Below are 26,334 nucleotides of genomic sequence, written 5' to 3' on the forward strand. Positions count from 1 at the left end.
GTGCTGGCCCTTATCGGGGAGCTGAGGAAAGAAACAAGGCAACACTGCCGGGGAAAGGAAAAATGTACCTCTCACATGCTCAGAAAGCAGATGCCAAGCTGATGCTTATCCTCATTTCTTTAATAAGAGGTCAAAGCCTGGCCCTTGCCTTGCTGGCTGGTTTTAAAATGTGCTCGTTTGGAAATAGCTTCCTGGATGCAGCAAACAGCATTTCGGCCAGCTGATGAGATTAAAGGAACATTCCCCTGTTGCCAGTTCCTGTTATCGGTACATTGTGTTAAGAGGGCCGAAATATCACATCGTGTTTTTACGCGTGATAAAGCAAATTTTCACAAGCCACACCAGTGGCCGCTGACGGCGCTGGGAGTGTCGTTCCCCTCTGCCGCACGGGGCTCACCAGGGTTGGCTGGGCATGGGAGTACAGGGAGGCCTTTTGGACAGGGTTACGCATGAAAAGTGAATGGCTTTTTGTGAAGCTTCCTTACATGATGGACTCAGGCGGTAAACGGGATGCTTCCTTCTCGCTGAGCTCTCTGCTTGTTGGATTTTTCAGCTTGGTAAATTCTCTGATGTTTGCTAAAGGTTGAGCACACCCTGGAGTCTTGCAGTGGCAGCACCACTAAGGTCTCTCTGCTCTGCCCCACAGCCTTACAGTTAGGAAAATTGCACCCAAATTCATATCGCTCACCTGGTTGCTGTATTTGGCTGAAGTTATAAGCCTTATTTCTTAAAAAAACAAGTTCCCAATTAACTGCTGAGCACTTCTGTTCATGGGAATTACCTACTGACAAAACCCTCGTAAAGGAAAAGCTAGAAGGGTAAACTATTCTCGGTGGAGACCATGCATGTGGTGAGCTGTTGGCAATGTGAATTATCCAAGGAAGAAGCCGTCCCAGCTGGAACCTTCTGTGCAGTACTCGCCATGCAAGCACTCAGGGCATTTATCTGATTGAATAACTCAGATTTCCTAAACTTGCGGGGTTTTTTGTGCTAGAATAGATGAGCATTTTCTCCAAAGGAGTGCTTATTCAGACAACTCCTGTCCCTGCTACCCTGGCTGCTTCCTTCTGCCCCCATGTTGGCCCTCACTTTATCAGGATGCTCCTTTATTGCCAGGTTATTTTTCCTCCAGGCCAGTTTGATGGTCTGGCTTTGTAGCATCCCTGTGCTGCAGCAAGGTGGCAGGAAAACACAAAGAAAGCAGGACAGTGGGACTGCTTCCAGGGAGGGTTTGGCTGAAAGTCTGAGGATTTTTTTTTCTCCCCACCTTGGTGAACAATTATCCATACAAGAAGTCTCAGTTTGGCAGTCTTTTCTTCTTAAAAGTAGCCTGTTTTGGGGGTATCTTTCAGCTCTCATGTAAAGGAAGGATGGACTGCATTATTCTCATTCTGGAGGGGAACAACATGTTCTCACTGCTTTTCTTTTGTTTGTATAAGCCATCCTAAATAATGGCCGGACACTTTTCCTGCACGTCTGCCTCACCCCCCACAACAACTTGCTATTTTATGCAGTAGCCAAGCTAAAAAAAGGAAAGTTACTATCATGCCAAAAATGCAACTTTGACAAAATATGAGGGGATAAGTCAGCATAAGCGTGACTGACTCGGGATCCAAAGAGAATAATGTGGGAAGGATAATTTTACTTTCTTGCCTCTCACGCCTACCAAATGCCTGGATATAATGAAGTGAAGTGAATTCCTAAATGAATGCACTAAATATATAAGAAGAGCAAAACAGATTTTTTTTGCTCTAATGCAAAGAATGCTAGGCAGTGAGAGCAGGACTAAAATTATATCCTAAAAGATGTCATATTTTCACCCCATAATGCATGGTTTAACAGTTTTAGATGCATTCAGATCTGTAGAACAGAGGAACAGCAACCCCTGCTTCAGGAACAGGAGACACTTTCTCTGCTACTCCTTCCCCAAAAAGCTTCACGGCTTGGTTGCAAAAAGAGAGGGAGGAAGGAAATGTAGGTCATGCATCAGTCAGTTTTCGGGGATCTCATGTTCTGGTGTCTCCAACAGAAGATCTGAAAGTGCATTAAATCCAGAGTAGTATTTGGGCATTGCCAGTACTCAGGTCCAGCTCTGGGCTTTGCATGGCTGAGCCAAGAGGATAAACCCTCGGGGCTGAAAAGGTTGCAAAGTTTCCACAGGTCTGGCATGGGCAGGTCCATGCTTTTCTGTCTCTGGAAAAAGCTCACTTTTTAAAAAAGGAGAACCCTCTTTATCTTACAGCACCCAGCAGCAATACCAGCTCATAAGATGCCCATGTCGCTCCCTGAGGCTGTTCACTATTCCCATGCACTTAGGAATTTCCAGCCCACCTGACCTCTATTGGAAAGGCTATCTTTTAAATATGACCACTATAAACATTCCAAATTTTAATGGGCAGAATATCTTCAAAGAAGTTACTCTGATCTTCAGAAACAGTCATGCGTTGATAGAGGTTGTTTTGCCTATCTGCAGCGGAAGTAGAGGAATGTGCGGTTTATACTAAAATAACGTGCACTTGTCCTAATCGCGGAGACTTCTGAGCCTCAGCCAAGCCTTTTCACATTATTACAGTCTACTGCAGGCTGTGAAGGAATTATTAGCCTCTTCACACTTTTGATCTTTGCAGAAAGGAGCATGTGGCATTTCCAGCCCAAGATGTTCATGATGTTTCTCCTAGACCCAATGGAGAAGTTTCTCCCTAAATGACTCCTGAGCCTCATGTCCAGATTAGTAATGAGTTCCTTGTAAAGGTAAAAAGTTAAATAAAGACTGAAGCAGCTCTGTCAAGGTCATCTGAAATCACAGAAAAGAATCATGAATGGGAACGGTTGCTCTGAAATGATGGCAGGCAAAATGCATCTCACAGGCACTTTGGAAACCTCTTGATTTGAGCGTCAGGAAGATGTGGGTCCCATAGATGTATGGTGGGAACTTTGACTTGCAGCACCAATGGTGTTAGTGGTGCTTGAAAGAGACTTCAGGAGACAAGAAATGTGTCATCTCAGGATGCCATAGCATGTGGGACATGCAGGTGATGGGGAAGGTGAGGTTTGGATAGCTCATCTTTGAAGGTGGCTAAGCCTGGTGGAGGCCACGCTGTCCTCCTTGGGGCTCTTTGTGATGCCCATCCCTCTGCAAGGCTGCAGGCTGCAGGGCTCTGCACCAGCTGGTCCAGGCCCACTGCTCCAATGCAAAGGGGTACTGTGATCCTCACTGAGATTTCAGGTTACCAAGTGTCAGATTTAAAACATTTTAATCAGATTTTAAACATTTTAATCAGAATTTATCATTTCAAGAGCAGAGGACCTTGGCTGTGGGTCCTCTGGAAGGCACTGTGATTTTGCAATAGCCCCATGCAGTAACCCCATGAGCTATTTATGGGTTGGATTCTTAAATGCAGCTCAACTTTCACAAACCTTTCCTTTAGCTGTACTTTATATCCACAGCTGAGCAAAGGTGGATTCAATACACCAAACTGAATCTAAGTTTGAGACTAAGGAGTCTGGGCTCAGTTTTAAGGATAGACAAGTCCCCCCCAGCAAGACTGACAGCAGCAAGTCCTGTATATCCAATATTGACTTCTATTCTCTGATTACATTTTCCTGCTCCCATCTCCCCTTTTTTTCACATAGTTTCCTCTGTGTCCCTTTCCCTCACCAGTTCGTTTTTCTTAGCAGGCTCTGCCAAGCAGGTCTGCAGCCTGTCTTGAGCTGAACTTTCATATCACCAAAGCCAAGTCCTCAGCAGCAGTAACCCAGTGTTGTTGCATTAACTTCACCATGCTTGGCACAGAGGCATGCGTTTGGTCCTAGACACCTTGCTTGAAAACTCCTGCAGATCTCTGTTTTTCCCTTTTCTGTTCCCATGAAGGCTCTAGGCTGGGCTGAGGCTCTGTGGTGTTGTTCCCCCTTCTTAACATAAATGAGGAGTGAAAGGTTTTCTTGCAGAGTCTTGTTATTTTCTTTCCTACACCAAAAGCTTCAGCAGCATCGTGGTGCTGTTGGAAGGGTGACTTGCTGTCAGGCAGTGGGAAAACAAGCAGACAAGTGTACAAATAGCCACACTGGCACCGTGAGACCTTCAGGTCCAGTTAGTCTTTACGCTGATGGCAGCAAGTGACAGGGAAAGACCCAGAATCATCACTGGGGTGCATACCCAGGTTTCCACAAAGGTGGCTGAGGAAATCCTGTTCTACACTGATGAAATGATGAAAAACAAAAGCAGAGGTGGTAAATAAGTCCAGATCTGTCATTCTTTGAAAACTGTCTATCAGGAAAAATGCAGAAGCCCCATTTTCTGTACTGGGTAAAGCTGCTGATGGACTCCCTCTGCACAAAGAGCTTCGTGTATGGATGTGTGAAAGTGGTCTCCAAAGCCTCGTCAGCAGCTGTGCTGGATTTGTATACACATGGCTATAAGGAACGGTGATTTAAAATAAATGAACAGCCACTTAACTAAAGAGGTTTTTATGATATTGCAATTTTATACCTGGAGCCTTGATACTGATAAGCCTGGCACAGCACAGCGAGTGATGCTGTATGAGACCTCTTCTCAGGGGACCCGATGGGCTGTCTGGGCTTCTCTTGCTCTATAAGAGCAATGATCAACTGTATGTGTTAATGTGAACATCTCAGTCGCGGTGCTGACAGCATTTGCAGCCCACCATCCAGGCACGCTGCGTGACAGGCTGTGCCACGCCAGACCTCAGGGCTTTTCTGTCTCCCCGGATTCAGGATTTATGGACTTTTTGTTCCACTCAGAAGCACTGTGGGTGTCCAGCAAGGAGCCAGCCGGCTGGCAGAAAGAATGCTTGCTGGTTGATTTTTTTAAAGGCATAATGTGTCCTTAACCTGAACTCCTGAGTGCAAGATATTCTGATTGAGCAGCAAGAAGTATCGGCCTGTTCTACAGGTAACTTGAGCAGCTGAAAGAGGCGTTGAAAAAAACACACCAAAAGAAGCTAAAGAATATTTTTTAAATTTCCTGTTTCAGAGCATAAACCAGCCTCTAACTTCCATGCTCCTTCCTCTGAACCAGCCCGTGGTCAGTAGCAGAACATTGGACGATACAAGTCCCTGGCTCTGAACCTGTTTGGCAATTCCTGTGGATTCATGCAGCTGCATTTTATGTCTGTCCACAGCTGGGTGTCTTTTCCTAGTTGGTTTTGGCATCGGTTTTGCTCGTGGATTTAGCTAAATTTTTTATCTCCTCCTCAAGCATCTTGTTTTTCTTCTCCATGTCCTCCCATGAGCACTCCACGTTCATCAACTTCAGCTCCAGTTCCTCAGACTTCTTCTTCTCCCTCTCAATGTCCTGATTCAGCCTCACCACTTTGGCCCAGACCTCATAGTTTTCCTTCTCGAGACTGCAAAGAGAAACAGAGCGTGAAAGGACTGGATCAGAAGAGTGCCGGGAAGTCATCGTTTGGCTCTTAAGGAGTCTGCCCTCTCTGTCATTAAGCAATAAAATAAGCCAGAAGTTCTGTCCTGATCCCCTGACCCTCAATGGCCACATAACACAATGCAATAAATCAATACATGTGATATATAATAATATGATAACAATATGTGAAGCTATAGTAACACTGATGGTTACAACTAATAATGTAGTAATGCTACGACTGAATTCTGGATAGTATAATGGTACAATATTGTAGTAATAACAAGAATTATGACAGTGTAATTATTGCAGAAACATTATAGTGCCATACAGTGATGTAATAAGAACTATAGAGTATTAATATTGTAGTAATATAACGTCAGCAACTATGTCAGGAGAGTACAGCACATGAGCATTGACTTTTAGATAGCCTACTATAATACTGTATTTTATTATTAGTCATTACTATTATATACTGTACAGTATTACTGGTAAATAAATCTGTGCAATACCAGTGTTAGAATAACATGAGCTGAAGATTTCATACTCTCCAGAAAGCAGCACTGTGCAGCGTGTTACCTTTTAATTTGTTCCTCATAGTCATTTTTCTGTACCTCCATTTCTTTTTCCAGCTTCAGGATCATGTTTTGCAGGAACTCCCTGCTCTCCTGATCAGGCTTGGAGACCTCGGCAGGGCTGCTGGTGGGACTGGCTATTTCCTTTGGCTGATGGCTGGGACTGGGGCAGGGTAGAAATCCCTTATCAGAGCCACTGCTTGAAGGGCTGGGGCTGGAGCTGCTGCCTTCCCCGCTTTCTGCCTGGGAGGTAGGAACGTTATCGTAGGTTGAAGCCCGGTGAAGGTCAAGCAGCTTAAAAAGATCATGAGACAACGTTCTCTTATGTCCATCAGGGACCACGGATCGCATGCTGCTCCCAGGGGAGCTTTTCCAAAAGTCACTGGCAAATATATCATTTTTGTCATTGCTGCCTTTCTCCCCCAGAGAAGCAGCCGTCAGGAAAGATTTCCTGTTAGATAAAGTCTGTGTTCTTTTCCTTGACTGCGTTTTCCACATTCCCAGTGTATCTTTGGACCCATTATCTGCTCCGGGTGCACTTGAGCTCGCAGCTGGTCCGGGGGCACTGCTGGAATTCAGGTCAGCTCTCTGTAAAACAGACCCGTGGCATTAGGACAGCCTCGTCCTGCTTTGTGAGCAGAGACAGGTTGCAGCGATTGCTGTGACTGCGGTATTCACAAAAGGCACATTTTAACATGCTAAAACAGGAATGGCCACAAGTTTTCCATAAAAAATTATTTTGGATTGCACCATGTTTTCCATTAAAAAGAACTTTTTGCAGAGATTCTTTCTGAGAAAAGCCTTTAATCCTCAGTGTTTTCACTTCACCAGCATATGAACTGAAAAGGTTTCATCTATTCTGCCTTTTAACTAAAAAACTTTAGGAGTTTTCATTTTTCCCAGAACAGTAGATTTTCCACAGGAAAGTGGAAAATTTATCTACATCGTTTTCCTGATGTAGATATTCCAGGGATGACAGTTACAGCTCTTTACCCTATTAATAGAAAGCGCTCTTAGTGGCTCACTGACCTGTTAGATCCCATAATAATTAATCACACTTGTATTAAATTTATGTTTTATTATTTCTCTGAGGATCTAGCCTTACCATTTGCCTTTGGATCAAGCTCTCCACCCTGGGCACCGCAAGATCCTCTGCAGAGTCCCAGCCCACAGAGCTGCGCGGAATGGGGGCCTTCTTGTCATTTTTTTGGGCAGGTGGGGAGGGTGGCACATCCTTGGACGGGGGAAAGAGCTCTGCATGGTCACTTATCATCACAGTCATCACTTTCTGGATCTGTGGCGTGCCTGGAAGAAATTAGAGATCTGTCAGCAGCAAACCCAATGCGATGGGCTTTCTTCCACCCACGCTTGCATTTTCTTGTTGGTCTTTCTGGTGTCCAAAATGTTGATGTAATAGTAATAGTAATGCAGGTGAAGACAAAGAGCACTATCATAAAACCAAATAAAGGGAGGGATTTTTATATCACTCCAGAACAGCAGTAGTAGACCATAGAGCAACCAAGATGGGAGTCTGCTTAGCTGCACCAAGCCACAAATTGTGCTTCTTTGGCTCGACAGGCAAACTACAAGCATCAGTTATATGAACAAGCGTATGAATATCTGGACCATTTACATGTGATGTCTGTAGAGCAGAGCAGTCTTTGGCCTTAAAATATTTCTTCTGTTAGTTCTGCCGCATCTGTCCTTGCCCATGGGGTTACAGTTTGGCTCAGCTAAACTTTCCTTGAGTTTTCTTTGTTTCTCTAAGAAGAATTTCACACCTTCCTGCTCTAAGCAAAAAAAAAGGTGACTTCACCAAATTCCTGAATAGTTTGAAATCTATGGAGAGAACACACAGTGCAACTCCTGAGGGGGTTTTGTCACCATTAGCACATTTATAGCCTAACACATGGCTTTACTCTACCCTGCTGTGCTTACTGTGCCCAGGCACATGTCTGGCTTATATCCATGGGTCTACCGTAGAAAATTTTTAATTTCAAGATTGTGGATGCAACTGAGTATTTCAGCATATCAGGTGCTCCTATGTCAATTATTTTACCTCTCATAATAATTGCAGGATCCTCTATCTTGGGTCTGATGAGGTTCACTCCAATCACTGTTGCCAGGTTATCCACACTCATCTTGTTGACACTAGAGTTCAACTGTATTTCGTGTAGAAACCTGCCAGAATCCAAGGGGAAATATTTCAAGTCAGAGAAGGAAGACTGCAAAAAGCCTTGCACACCCACTGGTATAAAACCCTGATTAATCCATCCAGGTCTTCCTCTAAGTCCCAAGGACAGAAACATATAGTTGCCTTATAACTGCGAACTGGAGCTGGGTATTATTGGTGTCAGTAGAAAAACCACCATGTGATGAGCTGCTCACCCAAAAAAAAATCAAAAAGGAACAGAAAACCCCCATCTAATATTTAATAACCACAGGAAAATCACCCAGGCTGGGTGAAACCCAACAGTTTTGTTGCACAAGGCTTTGTCTAGAAAAACTACATTTGATTTTAATTCTCAGGGATTCATAAGTGAGTTTTAGGGTAGGCATTTATGCTCAGACATCATCGAGGTGTTTATCCCCATGGCTGAAATTCTCCCTTTACAAAAGTCAGGATCTGGTGCTCGAGGGGAACCAAAACATGGCTTGAGAGGGCTCTCTAGAGGAGTCAGCCTCAGCCTTTGGGATGATCTTTCTACTCACCAACACCAAATCTGAGCTGTTTATACCTTGTGCAGAGGACTGACCTGCAGATATAGCTGAGGAGGTTGTAGTTGTTTCTGGGAAGGAGGGACAGTTGCTTCAGGAGTTCCTGATGGCCCTAAATGCAAGTTAAGAAATAGCTCTGTAAAGATTCACAGATGTATATGGACTCAAGAGTGGCTCTTGGTCACTCCATCCATCCCTATATGGTCTCACCTCTTGGCAGTTGCTCGCCTGGGAAATTACATTTCTCTGGCAGACCAAGCATGGACATGGAGAAGTTTTTGTACAGTGCTCAGCAAGAAGAGGCAGCCCGTTGCCCAGCACTGCTGCTGCCACAACAAAGGAAAGAGCAGAGTCCTCTCCAGCCCAGCACGTGTGTGATGAGCTCTTCAGAAAGAGCTGATCATGCCTAATCTCCTTGCATTTCTTGTATATAAAACATTTAGGACATTTTTAACCCCAAAGATCCTGAAGTGAAACAACCTACAAGAAACATTTGCCCTTGAAATATAGGGCTGAACACTGCAGTTCACGGAGCTCATGCTACCAAGGATATCTGCCTTATTTTTTTGTTTATAGGAACAGCATCCATGAGTGGGGTTTTTTTTTCAGTCGGGGGGCTTCTTTCCCACCCAAATATATAGTTAGGAAAAGACAGTTCCCATCTGTCCTCCCTCTGCCAAATCTCCACTTCCTTCCTTGGTCTCACCCAGAGCCCTCCACCTGCTCCGCTCTCAGCTCAGGCTGATGGAGGCTGCAGGAGGTCGTGTTTCCTTCCTCTCTTGGTTTTTGCACTTGCTGTTTGCTGCAAGGGCTCAAAGAAAAGAGGTGCTGAGCAGATTTTAGATCTGCTCCAGAAATTTAAGCTTTAAAATGGATAAATCCATGTTGTCAAGTTGGGAAACCCCACTGGCTTTGGGTGATTTTCTCTTTTAAATTTTTTTTCCTTTTTTTTTTTTTCCAGATTTCAATGCTCAGCAATTACACAGCTTATAATGCACCTGGCATCTCCAGCTCACAAAGCCCTGGCACTGAAGCACAGCTAATTTTAAGGCCAGAAGGAGAGAAATGAATGCATCTCTACCTTTCTCTCATCCGCATCCAGCGCCTGACCGCACAGCAGGAAATCCTCGTACTGCATCCAGGGTACGACTGGCTCGGGGAGCTCCCGCAGGTAGAGTTTGAACAGAGAGGCCACGGTGTGCACATCCGTATCCCTGCAACGTGCAAAGAGCCACTCACGTGAAACTCACAGCCAGCTGGTGAGCAAACCCAGCCCTGCTCCAGGAGCATGAGATTATATTTAAGCTCTGTGTATAGATGCAGGAGACAGAGAGAGATAAATAGGGAGGCCAAACCAAGCTGGAGGGAATCCATAGGGCACCCCAAGCCAGGGAATGGCCCCACCTGGCAGGCAAATAAATGCTTGGTGGAGATTTTCCCCACCGTGGGGCTGGCAGGTCCCCAGTGTTCGTACCCGGGCTGAGCCTTCCCAGCCTGCGTTTGACTCACGAGGGTTTGCATGCAAATATTGTCTGGTGTTCATGTGTTTGGCAGGCACTCCCCACTCTGTGCAGAGCTGGCAAAGCTTGCCTGGGGTTTTTAAGATTAACAGCAATTACTGAAGATGTTCTGCCGGGACAGATGTTTGCAGCTTTGCATACCATATAGTTTACATCATTACGTCAAAAGGACACTGTCAAGATTGTAAGCCTCTAAGTTGACCTACCTTGAAGTCGCTAAACTGTTATAAACTTCTAGCAAAAATCCCCAGGTCATTTATTTTTAGGATTGGTTGGGGTTTTTAAAATACTATTATTTTTAACAAATGCACATAACCATAGAGGAATTTTTTCAGAGCTGTATTTTTGTAGGGCCTATAAATACACACCGTTAGGCATCCTGGATGCCTGGGCTGCAACAGCAGCTTTCTAATGCTCCCCACTCAATCCTGCCGTGCTTGTGCGCACAAGTGTGCCTGTGCAAACCCAAACAGGCTGCGAAGATGGCACTGAAGGTCAAGCCAGCATCTTTCAGCATTCAGCTCACTGGAAACCCCATTACTGGCCTTCCTCCTCACTAAGAAAATGTTTTGGTTGAAGTGCATGGGGGTTGCAGTCACCCTGAGATGACTGCAGCAACGCTCATACCAAACCCTGCAGCACAGGGTTAACATTGCAGGGTGCTGGGAAAAGGGCTAGACTCCCTCCCCATGCCCCACTGCAAAACACAGTTCTGGGAAAGAGAAAAAAAAAAAAGGCTTCACCTTCCTATGACCCCCATACAGGTTACAACAGGAAAGCTCTCAGCAGGACTCTGGCACCCAGAAAGCAAGAAACATTCAGCTGTAAAACCAACAGCCAGGATGGTTACGCTTCCAGAGCAGCCGTGGCCCTACCTTGCACAGCGTAGGGATTATTTAGGTAAAAGTGCTGTGGTTTTTCCTAACAAAGCTGCATAAAGCTAGGTAAAAATAGGAAAAGTTTTGCGGTTAGGAACAGGCCTGCGAATACAGAGACAAGGCCCCTGCACTCCGCTTAGGCAAACTGTTTTGCACAGAAGTCCAGGGAAGCTCCTGGTTTTGGGTGCTCCCCTCCCACAAGCACCCCAGATTTTGCTGGCAGCTCTCAGAGCTCAGGTGGTGCCATATGGGCGAGCTCCCTGGGTCGGTATAGATGGGGCATCACCACGGCCAGTCTCGAGCACCTTCATACACATGCAGCAGCCTGGACACTCCTTGTTGCCATTACAGTGGACAGGGCAGGGCAGGATTTAAACCAAAAAGCCTCACTTTAGGTGCTGTGGAAAGGCAGAACCCACTTTTCCTTTATCGCAGCACAGGGGTCATTGCTTTCACCAGTGCAAACCATCGGGTAAAGCCCCAGAGCAGCCTGTACGAGTGAGCAGAGGACACCGGGCAATGCCTTATGCAGCTGGGGCCAAAAGCAAGGGGTTAAACTCTGACTTGGGGGTGAGGACAGGTGGGAAACCTCTTTAGAGATAAGGAGGCATCTGCAGGGGCAGCTGGTCTGCAAGCTATCAAGGGAGGGCTTTATAAAGAGATGCACCAGGGGTTTACCTTTCTTCTCTCATTTTGCATAGGGCATGACAGAGGTAGCAGTAACAAATATCTCTCTTCAAAGCCTTTCTGAGACCTACAGGCAGCTCTCAGCTTTAGGGAGTTTGCCATTTCCTCTTAGTCCTGCAGAGGAAGGGGTCAGGAGGATGCAGCCTTGCAGCAGCCAAAATCTCTCTCTCATCTCTATATGGTGGTGTAGGGAAAAGCAACAGGAGGAAAATATCATGGCTATGGGCTGGCAGGGAAAGAAATAGGTTCTGCTGTGTGCATCAGGGTGTTCTCTGAGCTTATTTGTAATCCTCTACTTGCTCTGCTTTCTCTAAACCTCTACCCTTAGCTGATGGGCTATGTAGGCTCTTCCCTTTGCCTCCTTCCTTGGCTGCTCCTGCAAATAATAATTGCTGCACGGGGCCAGGATTTTCCTAAATGCTTTCCTTTATTTCCATAAATCTCATCTCAGCACCCTCTGATTCTGCTTTTGCCTCCATTTGGGGTTTCTGCTGAATCCTCTCTCTTTGTCAAGCCCTTCTGGAGGGTCCACGTTTCCTGCAGGGCATTGCTGGGCTCTCTGGGCTGCTTTTCCCCAGAGTTTGGGGTGTATGAGATCTAGTTGAGTAGGAGAGGGGGAATCCAGCATTACCGGTCAAATGATGGCCTCTCCCCAGCATCGAACGCATCCCTGAGCTGTTTCACCAGGTTGTCCTGGCCGGGGAGGCGGAAGATTCCCTCCTCACTCACACCATGCTCCCGGATGAACTCAGCACACTTCTGTACCAGGATGGGGACCTGGTGCTGCCCGAGTTTCTGCTCATAGGCCATGGTCTCTGCCAAGCGCTGGCCAAACACCACTAGGGAAAGGACAGAGAGGTTAGAGGAGCCCAAAAACTTTGCTAAAGGCACATTACCTGCCAAAGTGCATCATGCAAATGTCACAGCAGTACCTGCTTTTCTGATAGCATAGGAGCTACAAGAAGTCTGCAAACTGGGGGAAAGCAGAACTTCTTCCAAAGAAGTAATAGCAAAATGAAACCTTGTTCCTCCTCCAAATAATTAACAGTTCTCAAAATGATTAAAACCAAGCAGTGAGCCTTGTTTTTTGCCATGCTGCTTGCCTGCCTTGGAGCAGGGTGCTGATACAGAGGGAGACAGGAACAGCAAAAAGGCTGATGCGAGGGCACAGGGAGAGAAGGCAAGCTCCTTACACCTACCTGAAGGATATAGAAAGCACAGGAGACCACCAAGAAATAAGAAAAGCAGCCTTGCAGAGATTTGGGGCTGGAAGTCTTACTGATTTAGTTGCTTTTCTTCCCCCTCCCCATTCCTCTCACCCTCCAGAAACTCCCCTGTGCAAAGAAGAGCAGTATTTTGCAGCGGGTGGTACCTTTCCTTCGGAGCAATGGCTTTTTCCTCCTGAACTCACAGCAAAAGAAGAGCTCGAAGGTGGGAAGGCAGCAGCCTGCATCCCAACTCTTCCTCCTTGGAGCCTGGGGCATGGTAAGAGCAGACAAATCCCAACTTGAACTGGCTCTGGGATATTAATGTTGCCATTAGAGGTCCTATGGTCCTCTACCATATTTTTGCCCTGGTGGTGCCTGCAATGTGTTCACCTCGTGCTCTGAAGGCTGAAATAATTGCTGTGTATCTTCCACACCAGGAAAATGCAAGTAAACACTCTCATCTGGAACCGCGAGGCTTGTCAGCACCTGCCTGATCATGGGGATTTTTCATTTATGACTTGCTTACACTTTTAAATAATGAATATAAACCTGTCATTGTGCACAGTAAAGGCAAATAACTTTTTTTGCCCCTCTGCTTTGGTAGCTGATAATGAATTGCTTATTTATCTGCAGGCTGGCAGATTTGTTAATTTGGGGATACCTCCCCAGGGCCAATGCGATGCCCATGCCAGCCCACCTGCAGGTGGCTGTCATTGTAGGGTGGCAGCCAGACCTGCAGCACCCCTCAGATTTTGGAGATGCTTTTGCTGTTGCTTCATACTTTGCAGCTGCTCTGCTTTTTGGTGTACAACAAGCTCACAACTAGCTGGGTCATATGGGGCTGCTTCCAGGTGGGCTCTTGCCAAAACCTCCATCATACAGTGGGTTGCTTTAAAAGCACATGTTGCCTCAGCTTGCATTGAAGCCAAAACCCTAAAGCGTGAATTTTTGGGATCCGTTAACCTGTGTATTTACATAAAATGCAGCTCCATGGCATCTGACTTCTCTGCTATCCTCAGGGCTCTCTGTACTACTATAAATTTACATTTTCTATCATATAAGGTCACTTTATCTAGCTGGAAGAAACTGGCAGCCTCCTAAGTTTAAGCAAGGATCAGATGTGGAGTTGTTATTAAATATTAGAGCCAGGTGGGGCAATGCCCTGAAAATTCCTGGCTCATGCAATCCTAATTTCAGATGAGTAATGCTGCCTGCCCCAGGGCACAGCATGTTTCAGTTTAGAGGCAGAAAACACCAGGGTTGCAGACAAAATCCAGCTGTGTTGTCATCTAGGTGAAGCTTATCTGTGCCTATGGTAGGGTCACAGCGAAAGAGCTCAAATTGACAACGCCTGCTTGCCTCCGAACTGCTGTGGTTTATATTTACACAGGAGCTATGGGAGACCAGAGCTCCATCATGCTTGTCTTATACAGCTGAAGGGCATGGAACCTATTAAAAATTATATAAATAGTCAGGGCAAAGCACAGAGGGAGGGAGGAGAGGCTCAGGATGACCATCCAGATTAGTGCTCTTTTGGAAGAGAGCTAAAGAGATTCCCAGCCCTGTTTCATTGGTGGATCTTGCTTATAGGAGTTCATCCTTATAGGAAAAGTGGCTGGAATGACCTTTGCTGCTTCCTTTGCGGGCTTCGCCTGTGGTGGCAAATTTACAGTGTGCTCCTTTCTGATAGATTCATGTTTTATAGTTCCCTGACCACAATTTTGTAATGGCATAAATGCATGCCCGAGGGGGCTGGGAGCAAGGATCCTGTCTCCGCAAACCTTGTCTGTGTGTGGGGAGGGCGATTGCATGGCCAAGGCAGACTCTGCAGAGAAAATGGGGGCAGAAGGGCTGGGCTGAGCAAGAAAAGCTGGAAGGAAAGCAAAGCAAGGAAACTGGCAGGTGAAAGGCAAGATTTTTCAATGCTTTATCCCTGAATATGAGTTGTTTTCAAGAACAACATTTTCTGGAGTCAATAAGTCAATGAGAAAGTTTGCAAAAGAGGTTGAAACCAGCCCAGAAATCTTCATTCATGCTTGGCTGCCATTTCCTTAACACTGCCCATGTTTGCAGCAGACCCAACACTGCAGGGTCTGGTCTAGGAGTACATTTCTAAGGCATTACAAGTTACAGTCACATTACAGCTCTGTTTTCCAGTTTCAAGTATTTATGAGCCCAGCTTTGAAAACCTTGCACAAAAGTACTGCGGAGCACGAGGAGATGGTAGGAAATCGCCTCTCCAAGAGCTGTCCCTTCTCCCCATTACCTCCTGACGCTGACCCCAGCACTCGTCGGATGGATTTAACCCATTCCTCCATCTCAGACTGGGAATTAGCCATGAGCACGCAGGTGTCCTGCCCTGTCCGGTTCTGGTCTCCAGAGACCCCTGCAAAAAAACATTTATCATCATTTATACACAGGATTGGAGGAGAAAACACACGTTCTTCTTGTTTTCTTTGCTAAATGCTTTTGGCTCCAAATTTCCCCATTAATGTTTATTTGGCTGTGAAATGAAGCAGTGCTCTTACATTTCACCCTTGCTGAAGGTCTGCAAGAAGGGAACAGAAACTGCTTAATGTTGCAGCTTGGCAAGGCTTCTCAGCATGGGACGTGGGCACTGACACAGGGCCCTCCTCCTCCTGACATGTGAATATTGAAAGCAAGACATTAGTTTTCATGTGCAATGCAGTGCTGTGGGGACCTTGAAAAGAAGTGGGAGCAAAACGACTGGCAAAATGACTTGCCCAAATGATTTTGGGTGAACAGTCCAGCCCAAAAGCGTGCAACAAAGAGGAGTGAAGCATCCTCACCTGGGATGATTTCAAAGATAAATTTCCCTCCTTCCTCTGGGTTGCTGGCCACCTCCTTGATGGTGCTTCCCTGGAGAGACAGGCAACCCTAGGACAAAGCAGAGCAGGAGCTGCAAATACCTGTGTCCCATCTCTGCGAGGCTGACACTACCATGTGTCAGCACTGAGGATCAAAGTCCTTCTTTCAAACAGATTGCAGGACCTGGTGGCCTCTTTTTTATATAAATATATATATGCTAAAAATTACTTTTCAAACAATGATGGACACTTCTTAAATGCCATTTTTTCTGATTAAGTGATTCTCAGAATAAGAAAACTGGTTATTTTGCTCTTTCCATTTTTTCCTCCCTTCTCATGTTTTTTTTTTTTTAACTCTTGTTGGGAGTGGAAGAAGAAAGTACAAAGGAGAAGGGACTTGGCAAAACACCGGAGCACCCTGTTTCTGCTGCACCAGAGGAGGAAAACTGTTCCTTTAACACAGCATCACTTAAATCCAAAATCCAAACCCAAAGTTTGCAGGAGAGGAGTAGAGAAAAAGAAGAAAAAGGGAGGACAAATAAAAAAGCAAAGTGGAAAACAGCCATTTCTTTTGGACCTTCCTTTCTCCAGCTGTCATGGCAAACACAGGCAACTCAGTCTCCACTGGAGGGGATGGGTGGGGAGCATGTGGGGGCCGAGCGAGCGCGTGAGTCAGCACCGGAGGCCTCCCCGGGCAGGAAACGAGGCTGTGCCACAGAAATGAAGTTTCTTGGTGATTTCAGCCTCCTGAAAACCATTGGGCTCCTGCAAGCAGTGAGGACCGTCAGCGTTCCAAAAGCCTGAATTGCAGCTGTATCAGTCAGAATCACTGATGGGATCAGAGAGGTTTAAAATGACCCAGGATGGTGCATCAGGGTCACGGCGAGAGCTGCCAAAAGCACCATGCATAGCAATAAGCTTTTACAGCACTTTCTGTTTCTACATCCCATTTACACCTGGGGAGACTGATCTTCCCAGTCACCCCTGAAATGGGGTAAAGCCAGAAATAGGACCTGGATCCCACTGGGCTCAGCCCTGTGCTTTCACCCCGAGGATCTACTGATCACCTTCCCCTTATGAGTGTTTTCTATCTTGAGATTAGTTTTGCTACCAGCAACAATTTGTACAGAGAATGGTTTTTCTGGCAATGGGGAGGACCTTTCCCTGAAATTTCTCAAAACAAGGAAAAGATGGTGGATATTCAAAAAGTTATGGTATGGAGAAAATGGTTGAAAAACTAAAAAGTTATCCATATAAATTGGGAAAACAACCCGATTTCTTCCTGGCAAGTGTACTACAATGCATACCCTGAAAAATAGTTTATACGGGTGAGACAGAGGACTTGTTACAACCCGGAGGGGCTGAAGATGGGATGATGCTGCCAGAGGGCTGCGGACATTGGGCACCGGTGCAGATGTTTAAATCATGCCCAAGTGGGTGATCACACTCCTGTTTTGTGCAAAGGGTTGGGTGCACGTTGTGCCCTCCTGGGGATCTCAAAAAGCATCAGAACTGACATGCACCGGAGCATTCAGCAGATTTCAAGCATTTTCCCTTAGAGGAAAAGGCAGTGGGGCAGGTTTCCTCTGGCCGTGCAGGGTGGACCAGGGCGGCAGCCGAATAACACAAACTGCATCTGCACCACTGAGCCTTCTGCAAAGGATGGGGCTGGGCCAGGATGGGATACAAACCCGGAGGCTGGAGAGAGTTCCTTTCCTTATCCCTCCAGCTGCCCTTTCCCGTGGCAAGAGGTCCTAAGGAAGCAGCTGCCCTTCACTCTCATCTCTCCAGCCCACAGCCCTGCCGTGAGGTCTGTCTTGGGCAGATCCTCACACCCAGGCTATGCTGAAAGTCCTGCTTGTTTTTTCCTAAAAGCATCCTATAAGATGCCTTTCCCACCAAGGGCATGGCTGAAACCTCTCTCAAAGCTCCCGTCATCTTGTGCACCCATTGCTGTACCTGCCATCACAAAAACAGTGGTGCACTGACCTCTTTTTCTCCCCAGCCTGTTTCTGTTGTCTTGGAGAATGATAGCAACTTTCTAGTTGGTAACTGTTTTGGTTTTTTTTTCCAGCACCCCATTGCTTGGGCACAGAGGGACCAAGCCCCCAGCAGGGCTTGCAGGCACTTTAAGAATTTAAGTGCATAGATGATCCTGATCAGGATCTCTCTTCTCTGTTACTGCCCAAAGGCAGAAAACCTCTTTAATATCCTACTCCAAACCCATCCCAAACCATTTCCCTATGAAAAAAGTTGCAAGAAGGGGGAGACTGAGGACCAGCAAAGCCCAGTGGCCTCGTCCTACCTGTGGTTTGACATCATCCTCGTCCTTGTAGTAGTAAAGCTGCTGGCCCTTAAGCACGAAGTACCGCTGCTGCCAGTTCTTGACGATGGAGCGCTGCTTTTTCAGCCAGCCGATCTTCAGGGGCCGCTCCAGTGGGTTGGGGGAGGCTGGCCGGGCGCCCGCTGGCTCGCCGCTCATCACGCTCTTGGAGCGGGCTGCCAAGGAAAGAGAGGGACGGGCTGGCGGGGATGCACGGGGACGAGCTGCCAGCAGACCTGCGTCCCCGGGGCCTGTTTAAGCTACAAGAGCAAGAGCAGCTCTCTGCCCCTCTGCCTGTGCTGAGCAAACTGGCTAGAGTTTCTGAAGGAAGTGGCTGCAGTATCTGTCAGTATGTGCTTCCTTTTTCCTGCGTGGGAGTAATTGTCTTGCAAGTGAGAAGAAAATCATTAGCTGCTTTTTTTAATGGGAGTGTGGGGGTTTTTTTTATACCCACCCCAAACAGCCTGCAGCAGCGACAGCAGAATGACCCAGCCTGGCTTGAAAACAAACTGTTTAGAAATTGCAGTTTTGCTCTGGAAGAGCGTTGCCTGATGTTTCCAATGGGGCAGCCCTCATACAATGAGGCTGGAAAGTCTCCAAGGGGGGGAAAAATGCCAGTGTGGATTTACTGGCTGGGCAGAGCAGTATCCCCTGTCTCCCGTTTGCATTGCGTAGATGAGTCCCACTGGTGCCACTGACCTGTGCCAGGGACCGGCAGCATGGCCCTGTGGCATCTCTAAATGCCTCTGTGATAGTAAATGCCCTGGGAGGGATCATTTCCAGAGAGGACACTTTGATTTTTGCCTCTGGACCGGGCACTGCAGGACCCCAGCGCCAACCTGGCTGGGTAGAGTTAGCATTTATGGTCGCAGGGCAAAAATAATTATATGACTCCAGGGGAATTCAGCTTCACTGGTCTCTGCATATGGTGATTTCCTGAGGTCTTACATCTCCCCTGCTAAAATGGAGCTGATGGCACCTGGCTGGGTCCTGCAGTGAGGGTGGTGCAGGATTCGGGCCCCTGAGCCCAGCAGCATTTGCTGGCAGAGGGCATTCAAGCCAAGCCAGGGCCATGAGGGAGGCGTTGTGCAATGCTGAGGGATGGGGGAAGCTGCGGCAGCCCCATATCTCTGCCCCCAGATGCCCACTTTTCCCCTGAGCTAGTCAGTGGAGCAGAGAGCTGCAAAAGCTGCATTAGATATGAGTGTCGATGAATCCTGGCATGGACCTGAGTGCACAGGACAAGCTTAAAAAAGGAGAAAATTAAACGTCACCTGCCGCTGCCTTGTGATGTTTGGGACCGGGGGCATCTCACACCTGAGCAGGTACTCCCACTGCACAGACGGCCACAGGGAGCATGAGCCTACAAAACGTTTTGCACTCAGTGCCGAGCAGTTAGCAGTTGCTTCAGAGGTCAGGGGTGCTGCAGTTCAAGAGTGTGCCCAGCTTCCCCTTCTGAGATCCCCCGGAGCAAGAAACCCTGCTGTGTTTTGCCTTCACCCTCTGGAGCCAGGCTTGGGTAGGGCACTCTGAGCTCACTTCTCCACTACAAACCTGTTACAGGACTGCAAAGCCCTTTCCGAAAATCAAAAAGGATCGTGAATCCAAAAATCAGCCTTCGAAACACAGCGAGGATGCTGCTTGTATCTCAATGCTTGCTGATGTGGGATGCCCCCTGCAGAGGATGTGGTTGTAAGCAAGGACCTTTGAAAGGGATTTGCCAGCCAGCTCCCCTGAGAAATGCTGGTACTGAGGATTACCCTGATGCAAAAACCAAAACAGAGTTTCCAAATTGCACTTCAAGCTCCAGGCAGCTTCTTTGCTCTTTGCCAAAACATCTGCATTACTCAAATCTCATAAATATTAATATGATTCTCAGCAAACTGCTCACGAGCAGCATTGCTCCTCTCCCTAAATCATGTTCCTTCATGTCTTGTGGCTGCTGCCAACTTCTCAGGGGCGAGGATTTTTGGGGAATGATCCACAAGGGTGGAGCATGGAGGCTACCGGGTGCAGGGCACTGCCTGCCTCCCACGAACGCTTTGCTCTGCAGAAACCACAGTCCGTTGCCAAAGAGCAAATCCCGAGTGGGCTGGCTCCAAACTAGCCCCGTTCTGCAGAAAACAGCACTCCCATGAGCCAGCACTCTGGTGCCTTCCTGAATTTTGCTGTGTGTTCTCCTATCTGATCATAGGACCTCATCTCCCCGTCAATGAAACAGAGATGCTGATATTCGCTCTGTTTAATTAGCACTAACATTTGCAGAGTGAGGTCTCCGTACCAAGCACCCATGACCACAAGGGCTTAATCTGAAGTGAAGCTGTTGCAATGCAGCTCGCAGGGTCCATACTCACACCCAAATGGGTGGAGATCAGCGATGCATCTCCATCCATCAGCTGCGTGTTCAGCCTTCCCCAAAAAGCTCAGCTCAGCCCAGCAGCACTGATATTCCAGCGGCACAAGTCTTGGAAGGAGAAATTGTGTCTTTTATGAAAAATGCAATGTTTTACTACCTTTTATCAGAGATACTAATCTCTAAGCCCATCATGGCTGCATCAGGGCTCTGCACCATGGAAACGAAGCGACCCGGCAGGCACTGCTACCTAGGGGTTCCCCCTGCTCTCAGCCTTGAGCTTAAATTGCCCAGTTCTTGCTGGAAATAAGGTTTATTCTCTCCCTCTTTGCAGCCTTTCCCAGGTGCATAAGGAATGTGCATTCAGAGGGGTACACTTGGGTCCCCTTTCTTTAGCATCAGCCCTCCTGAAACACCAGACTCAAGGTGCAAGCGGAGGCCTGTGCTTACCCATGGCTTAGCCATGTTCATGCACATACATGTGCACGTGCAGATGTATTTTCCCTCTGCACGAGACAGCTCTCCCTGTACTTTGGGCTCATTTAAGGCCAAAATAACAGTTTGCAGGATCCTTCTTACCCATGATGAGAGCACTCCCCAACCACTGTCCCCACCGCAGGGCTCGTGTGGAGGTGTGGGGAGGGAGCTGCTGTGGGGAGCTTGGCTTTGCAGACAGTGAGGCTATTTTTGCCCAGTGGAAAGTTTTCTGCATTCACAAAACCAGAACTACCAAGGCTGCGGCTCCCTTGCTTACCACTTTTCCAAGTTTCTACCTTTTGTGGCCAGTGCAATGCCCAGCTCACATGAGATGACCCGCTGAAAATTTTACATGGGGCTGGGGCGAAGCTTTTTCCCTGGCTCTCACCAGGGTGGTCCATCACTTGCAATCGTCTCCTCCTTCACCAATACATCCCTGCCGCACTTGGCCCCGCTCCTCCTTGCCACTCTCGCAGGGCAGGAAAGAACCACTAAGAGCAAATGCGGTGCCCCCCGAAGCGTTTCCTGTGATAACCGCCTCTGAAGCTGAATATTTCCTCCAAAACATCCTCATTCTTCCTCCAGCCCTGGGGACCAGCCGTAGCAGGGTGCCCATGTCCTGCTGCCTGCTCCCTGAAAAGAGGAGCCCTGCCAAGGCGTGACTTGCAGGAGAAATTGCATTGGGTGCCACCGTGGTGTCCACATCAACTCTGGCTCCTGCCCGAAATCCTTGTCTTGGGCAAGAGCCCTCCCTGCCATCCCCTTTGCTCCTGCCTCACAGGAGGGATGTCAGGTACTGGCAATAAAAAAAAGTAAAAGCAAAAGTGCCACAATAGGTGTTGCAATGTTGAAATAAATAGCTTTGCATTTTTCTTAGCATGAGGAAGCACAGAGGATCCAGTGCACTGTCCTGGGGCTTACAAAAGGTGCTTGTGCTATGGTGATGGCTGGGGACAAGGAGGGGGAAGTGTCCTGAAGCCGGGAGGAGCCAACGAGGGCAGAGGTGACTAATTTGCAGATATTTTCCACAAGCAAGTCACATCCCTGCTGCACCCTTGAAGACAGCAGTGTCTGGTCCCCGCAGCCAGAAACCCCAAAGCATGAGAAGAGTTGATGCACCGAGCTGTGCCCCAGCGCTCAGGTCTCTGCACACACACACCCCCCTCATCTCATGGGCTTGCAGCAGCCGCAAGCTGCAAAAAGCACCCAGGATTTCCTCACAAGCAGATTTTCTTGAAAAAAAGCAATTCCTGGTAAGAACACAGGTTCAAGCCTGTGTCCCATCTCCACCCTCTCTGCTTCCCAGCAGCCAGCAGGCTCAGTGTCCCCTGGCCTTTTTTTCTGCACTATCGATTGAATTTATCAACGCTCCGCAGCCTCTGTGCCAAAAAAAAAATTAATTATCCTAAGGATGGGCAATGCAGAAATCCAGGATGCTTCTATAACTACGTGAGGATTTTTCCACCGCTGTCCTGCAAACTGATGAGTGCAGGTGATGGCACTGTTTCCTCTGCCTGCCCGCAAGCTTCTGGACCACCTGGGGTCATAGAATCATAGAATCATAGAATGGTTAAGGTTGGAAAGGACCCTTAAGATCATCGAGTCCAACCGTTAACCTATCACTGCCAAGTCCATCTATACCATGTCCTCGAGCACCATATCTATCTGTTCTTTAAATACCTCCAGGGATGGAGACTCAACCACTTCCCTGGGCAGCCTGTTCCAATGCCTGACTGCCCTTTCGGTGAAGAAGTTTTTCCTAATATCCAACCTAAACCTCCCCTGGCACAACTTGAGGCCGTTTCCTCTCGTCCTGTCACTCGTTACTAGGGAGAAGAGACCGACCCCCACCTCGCAACAGCCTCCTGTCAGGTAGTTGTAGAGAGCAATAAGGTCTCCCCTCAGCCTCCTCTTCTCCAGGCTAAACAGCCCCAGCTCCCTCAGCTGCTCCTCATAAGACTTGTGCTCTAGACCCTTCACCAGCTTCCTTGCCCTTCTCTGGCCACGCTCCAGCACCTCCATGTCCTTCTTGTAGCGAGGGGCCCAAAACCGAACACAGGACTCGAGGTGCGGCCTCACCAGTGCCCAGTACAGGGGCACTATCACCTCCCTGGTCCTGCTGGCCTCACTATTCCTGATACAAGCCAGGATGCCATTGGCCCTCTTGGCCACCTGGGCACACTGCTGGCTCATGTTCAGCCGGCTGTCAACCAGCACCCCCAGGTCCTTTTCTGCCAGGCAGCTCTCCAGCCACTCCTCCCCCAGCCTGTGGCGTTGCATGGGGTTGTTGTGACCCAAGTGCAGGACCTGGCACTGAGCCTTGTTGAACCTCATGCAGTTGGCCCCGGCCCAACAATCCAGCCTGTCCAGGTCCCTCTGCAGGGCCTTCCTACCCTCCAGCAGATCGACACTTCCACCCAACTTGGTGTCATCTGCAAACTTACTGAGGGTGCACTCGATCCCCTCATCCAGATCATCGATAAAGATATTGAACAGGACCGGCCCCAACCCTGAGCCCTGGGGAACACCACTCGTGACCGGCCGCCAACTGGATTTGACTCCATTCACCACCCCTCTCTGGGCTCGGCCGTCCAGCCAGTTTTTAACCCAGCGTAGAGTGCACCCATCCAAGCCATGAGCAGCCAGCTTCTCCAGGAGAATGCTGTGGGAGACAGTGTCAAAGGCCTTACTGAAGTCCAAGTAGACAACATCCACAGCCTTCCCCTCATCCACTAAGTGGGTCACCTTGTCATAGGAGACCAGGTTAGTGAAACAGGATCTCCCTTTCATGAACCCATGCTGGCTGGGCCTGATCCCCCGGTTGTCCCACATGTGCCACATGATGGCACTCAGGATGATCTGCTCCATGACCTTCCCTGGCACCAAGGTCAGGCTGACAGGCCTGTTGTTCCCTGGATCCTCCTTCCGACCCTTCTTGTAGATTGGCATCACATTTGCTAGCTTCCAGTCAGCTGGGACCTCCCCGGTTGACCAGGACTGCTGATAAATGATGGAGAGTGGCTTGGCCAGCTCCTCTGCCAGCTCCCTCAGTATCCTCGGGGGGACCCCATCTGGCCCCATGGACTTGTGCGCATCCAGGTGGAGGAGCAGGTCAGTGACTGCCACCTCTTCGACAACTGGGACTTCACTCTGCTTCCCATCTCCATCTCCCAGCTCAGGGGCCTGAAAAACCTGAGGATGACTAGCTTGACTATTAAAGACTGAGGCAAAGAAGGCATTAAGTACCTCTGCCTTCTCCTCTTCCTTCGTGGCAAGGTTACCTTCTGCATCCAACAAAGGAGGGAGATTCTCCCTGGCCCTCCTTTTGTCACTGATATATTTATAAAAACTTTTTTTGTTGTCTTTAACAGCGGTGGCCAGTTTAAGTTCCAGCTGCGCCTTCGCCTTTCTGATCTTCTCCCTGCATATCCTCACAACATCCTTGTAATCCCCCTGAGTCACCTGCCCCTTCTTCCAAAGGCGGTAAGCTCTCCTTTTTTCTCATCCTGCACATTGCTGTGCATCGCCAAGCCCAGCCCCAGTGGCAGCTGCCGGGGACTAGCAGTGCTTCTTTTGGGGCCTTGTGTGAAGCAAATGGTTTGGCCACCCCAATGGGTGGGAGCTTCGGATAGAAGTCCAAATTGCCTTTGCAAGAAAATCCAGCCAGGACAACCTTGCAAGCTGACACAAGGTGCAGGGAGGAAGAGCTCAGCACCGCAGAGACTGGCTTGGTCAAATCTCTTTGCTTCAGGGAGGAACCAAGTTGCCAATGCGTGCCTTGACCATGTTTTGGCACCAGTGCCAGGACCATGGAGGGCCTTTGCCTCAGTGCCCCTTCCTCGACCACAGCATCCTCGCCCCCAAATCCCCTCCCTGATTTCTTGACCCAAAAGTAGGCATTGGCTCCGCCATGGTATTTTGGCCACAGAGCCCGCCGTTGGGATCCCTCACTCCTTCCCAAAGGCATTCTCAAGTGGTTCTCATGCTGGAGATAGATCCCATGGCGGAGGAGAGCCGTGCAAAGCCTGGGCAGAGGCAGGAGATAAGTCAGGAAATCACACAGTGAAGCCATCCTGCGGCACAGAGCCCGGCATGGGCATCAAAGGGCTCTTTACCATCGGTGAGAGGAAACCAATGACATCAGGGTGGGTGAAGAAACCTGATCAAGAGTGAGATTGCTTCCTCCAGCCTGCACAGCTCCGTCCGCCCCTTGGCCTGCACTTCACCTCCTGCAAGGCTTGCGCCAACAGAATGAGCCCGTGTGGTTTAAATCCCCCCCAAACCTGGATTTTAGGTGGGCAGCAGCCCCACGCTGCCAGATCCCCCAGTTCCCCACCCTACCGAGACAGCTGCTGCTCCAGCCCCAGAGCCACAGCCCTGGCCGTGCTCCCACAGCATCCTGCAGTGACAACTTTGCAAATCACTTCTTGCATATCATTTGCAAACCATCTGCTGTCTCGAAAGCGGTAGCTGGGGGCCAGGTCCCCCCACCAAGGCCAGAAGCAGGTTTGGGTCTGGGCTGTAGCCGAAATTGCAGCTGGGCTTGGCCACAGGCACCCCGGCAGACCCGGCTTGCACCTGAAAGGCTGAAGCAGAAACAGAAGGGCATAAAGAAACAGTCACGGTACCTATTTTTGCAGCATCCATTTTCAGGTTGAAATCCCAGTTCCGTGGCAGCTTGAGGGACATTTTGGATCAGGAGGGGCTTTTTTTTTTTTTCAAAGGGGGTTTGCTTAGGAGATGGGCTGAAACGAAGCTCTGATAGTCCCGTGGGGATCCTGCACCCAGGGTGCGATCCCCGCCACGAAGAGCGACGGCTCGGCAAGGGTTGATTTGCCAACGTACTTCCTCCTCCCTTCTCTGAGAGCGGCTGTGAACAACCCCATAAAAGTACTTTCCTGCCCTGCTTTCCTGCAAAGCTCTCGTCTTGCTTCCCCGACGATGCCGAGGTGATGCCGCCTTTTTTGCTCCACTTTTTGCTATCCCCTTTGGCTGATGCGGAGCCGCAACAGCTTGGCCCCAGCCTGCACCGAAATGTGGCTGCCCGGGGTTGCTCTCCGCACGCTGCTCGTTGCATTTGAGGAAGTGGGTGTCCTTCTCGGTGCCGTTGGTGCACTAGAAAAGTGCTCGCTGAAGGACGCAGCCCAGCACGGAGTTTCGGGAAATGTTTTGCTCAGTAGCAAAGCAGAGCAGGCTGTGGCTCAGGTGGCCACGGCCAAATGCCACAGGATGGCGTCTCTGAATGTCCTAACGCATCCCCGTGTGCACAGCCTGGGCGACGTGGGTGTCTTTTGCATTTTCTTATTGCAACTGCTGAATAGTCCCCACAGCTGATTTAAGGTTTTTATACCCACTTTGTAACAGCAGGACGAGCAAAATGGGGATGA

General features: G+C 48.6%; 1 protein-coding gene across 1 annotated transcript; it reads right to left on the reverse strand.

The window, feature by feature from the left end:
• Positions 1 to 5,155: 5,155 nt before the first annotated feature.
• On the reverse strand, positions 5,156 to 25,942 carry LOC309601532 (rho GTPase-activating protein 25-like; the record flags this gene model as incomplete). Its single annotated transcript, XM_082334577.1, has 11 exons — positions 25,576 to 25,942; positions 18,100 to 18,293; positions 15,777 to 15,864; positions 15,233 to 15,352; positions 12,390 to 12,597; positions 9,755 to 9,887; positions 8,712 to 8,785; positions 8,015 to 8,136; positions 7,061 to 7,260; positions 5,960 to 6,543; positions 5,156 to 5,366 (listed from the first exon to the last, which is right to left on the reverse strand). Exons 1-11 carry the CDS (start codon positions 25,634 to 25,636, stop codon positions 5,156 to 5,158), a joined length of 1,995 nt encoding a protein of 664 aa, XP_082190703.1. The 5' UTR covers positions 25,637 to 25,942.
• Between the last annotated feature and the right edge of the window lie 392 nt (positions 25,943 to 26,334).

Source organism: Platalea leucorodia (assembly GCF_965183815.1).
Source record: "Platalea leucorodia genome assembly, chromosome: W".
NCBI lineage: Eukaryota > Metazoa > Chordata > Aves > Pelecaniformes > Threskiornithidae > Platalea > Platalea leucorodia.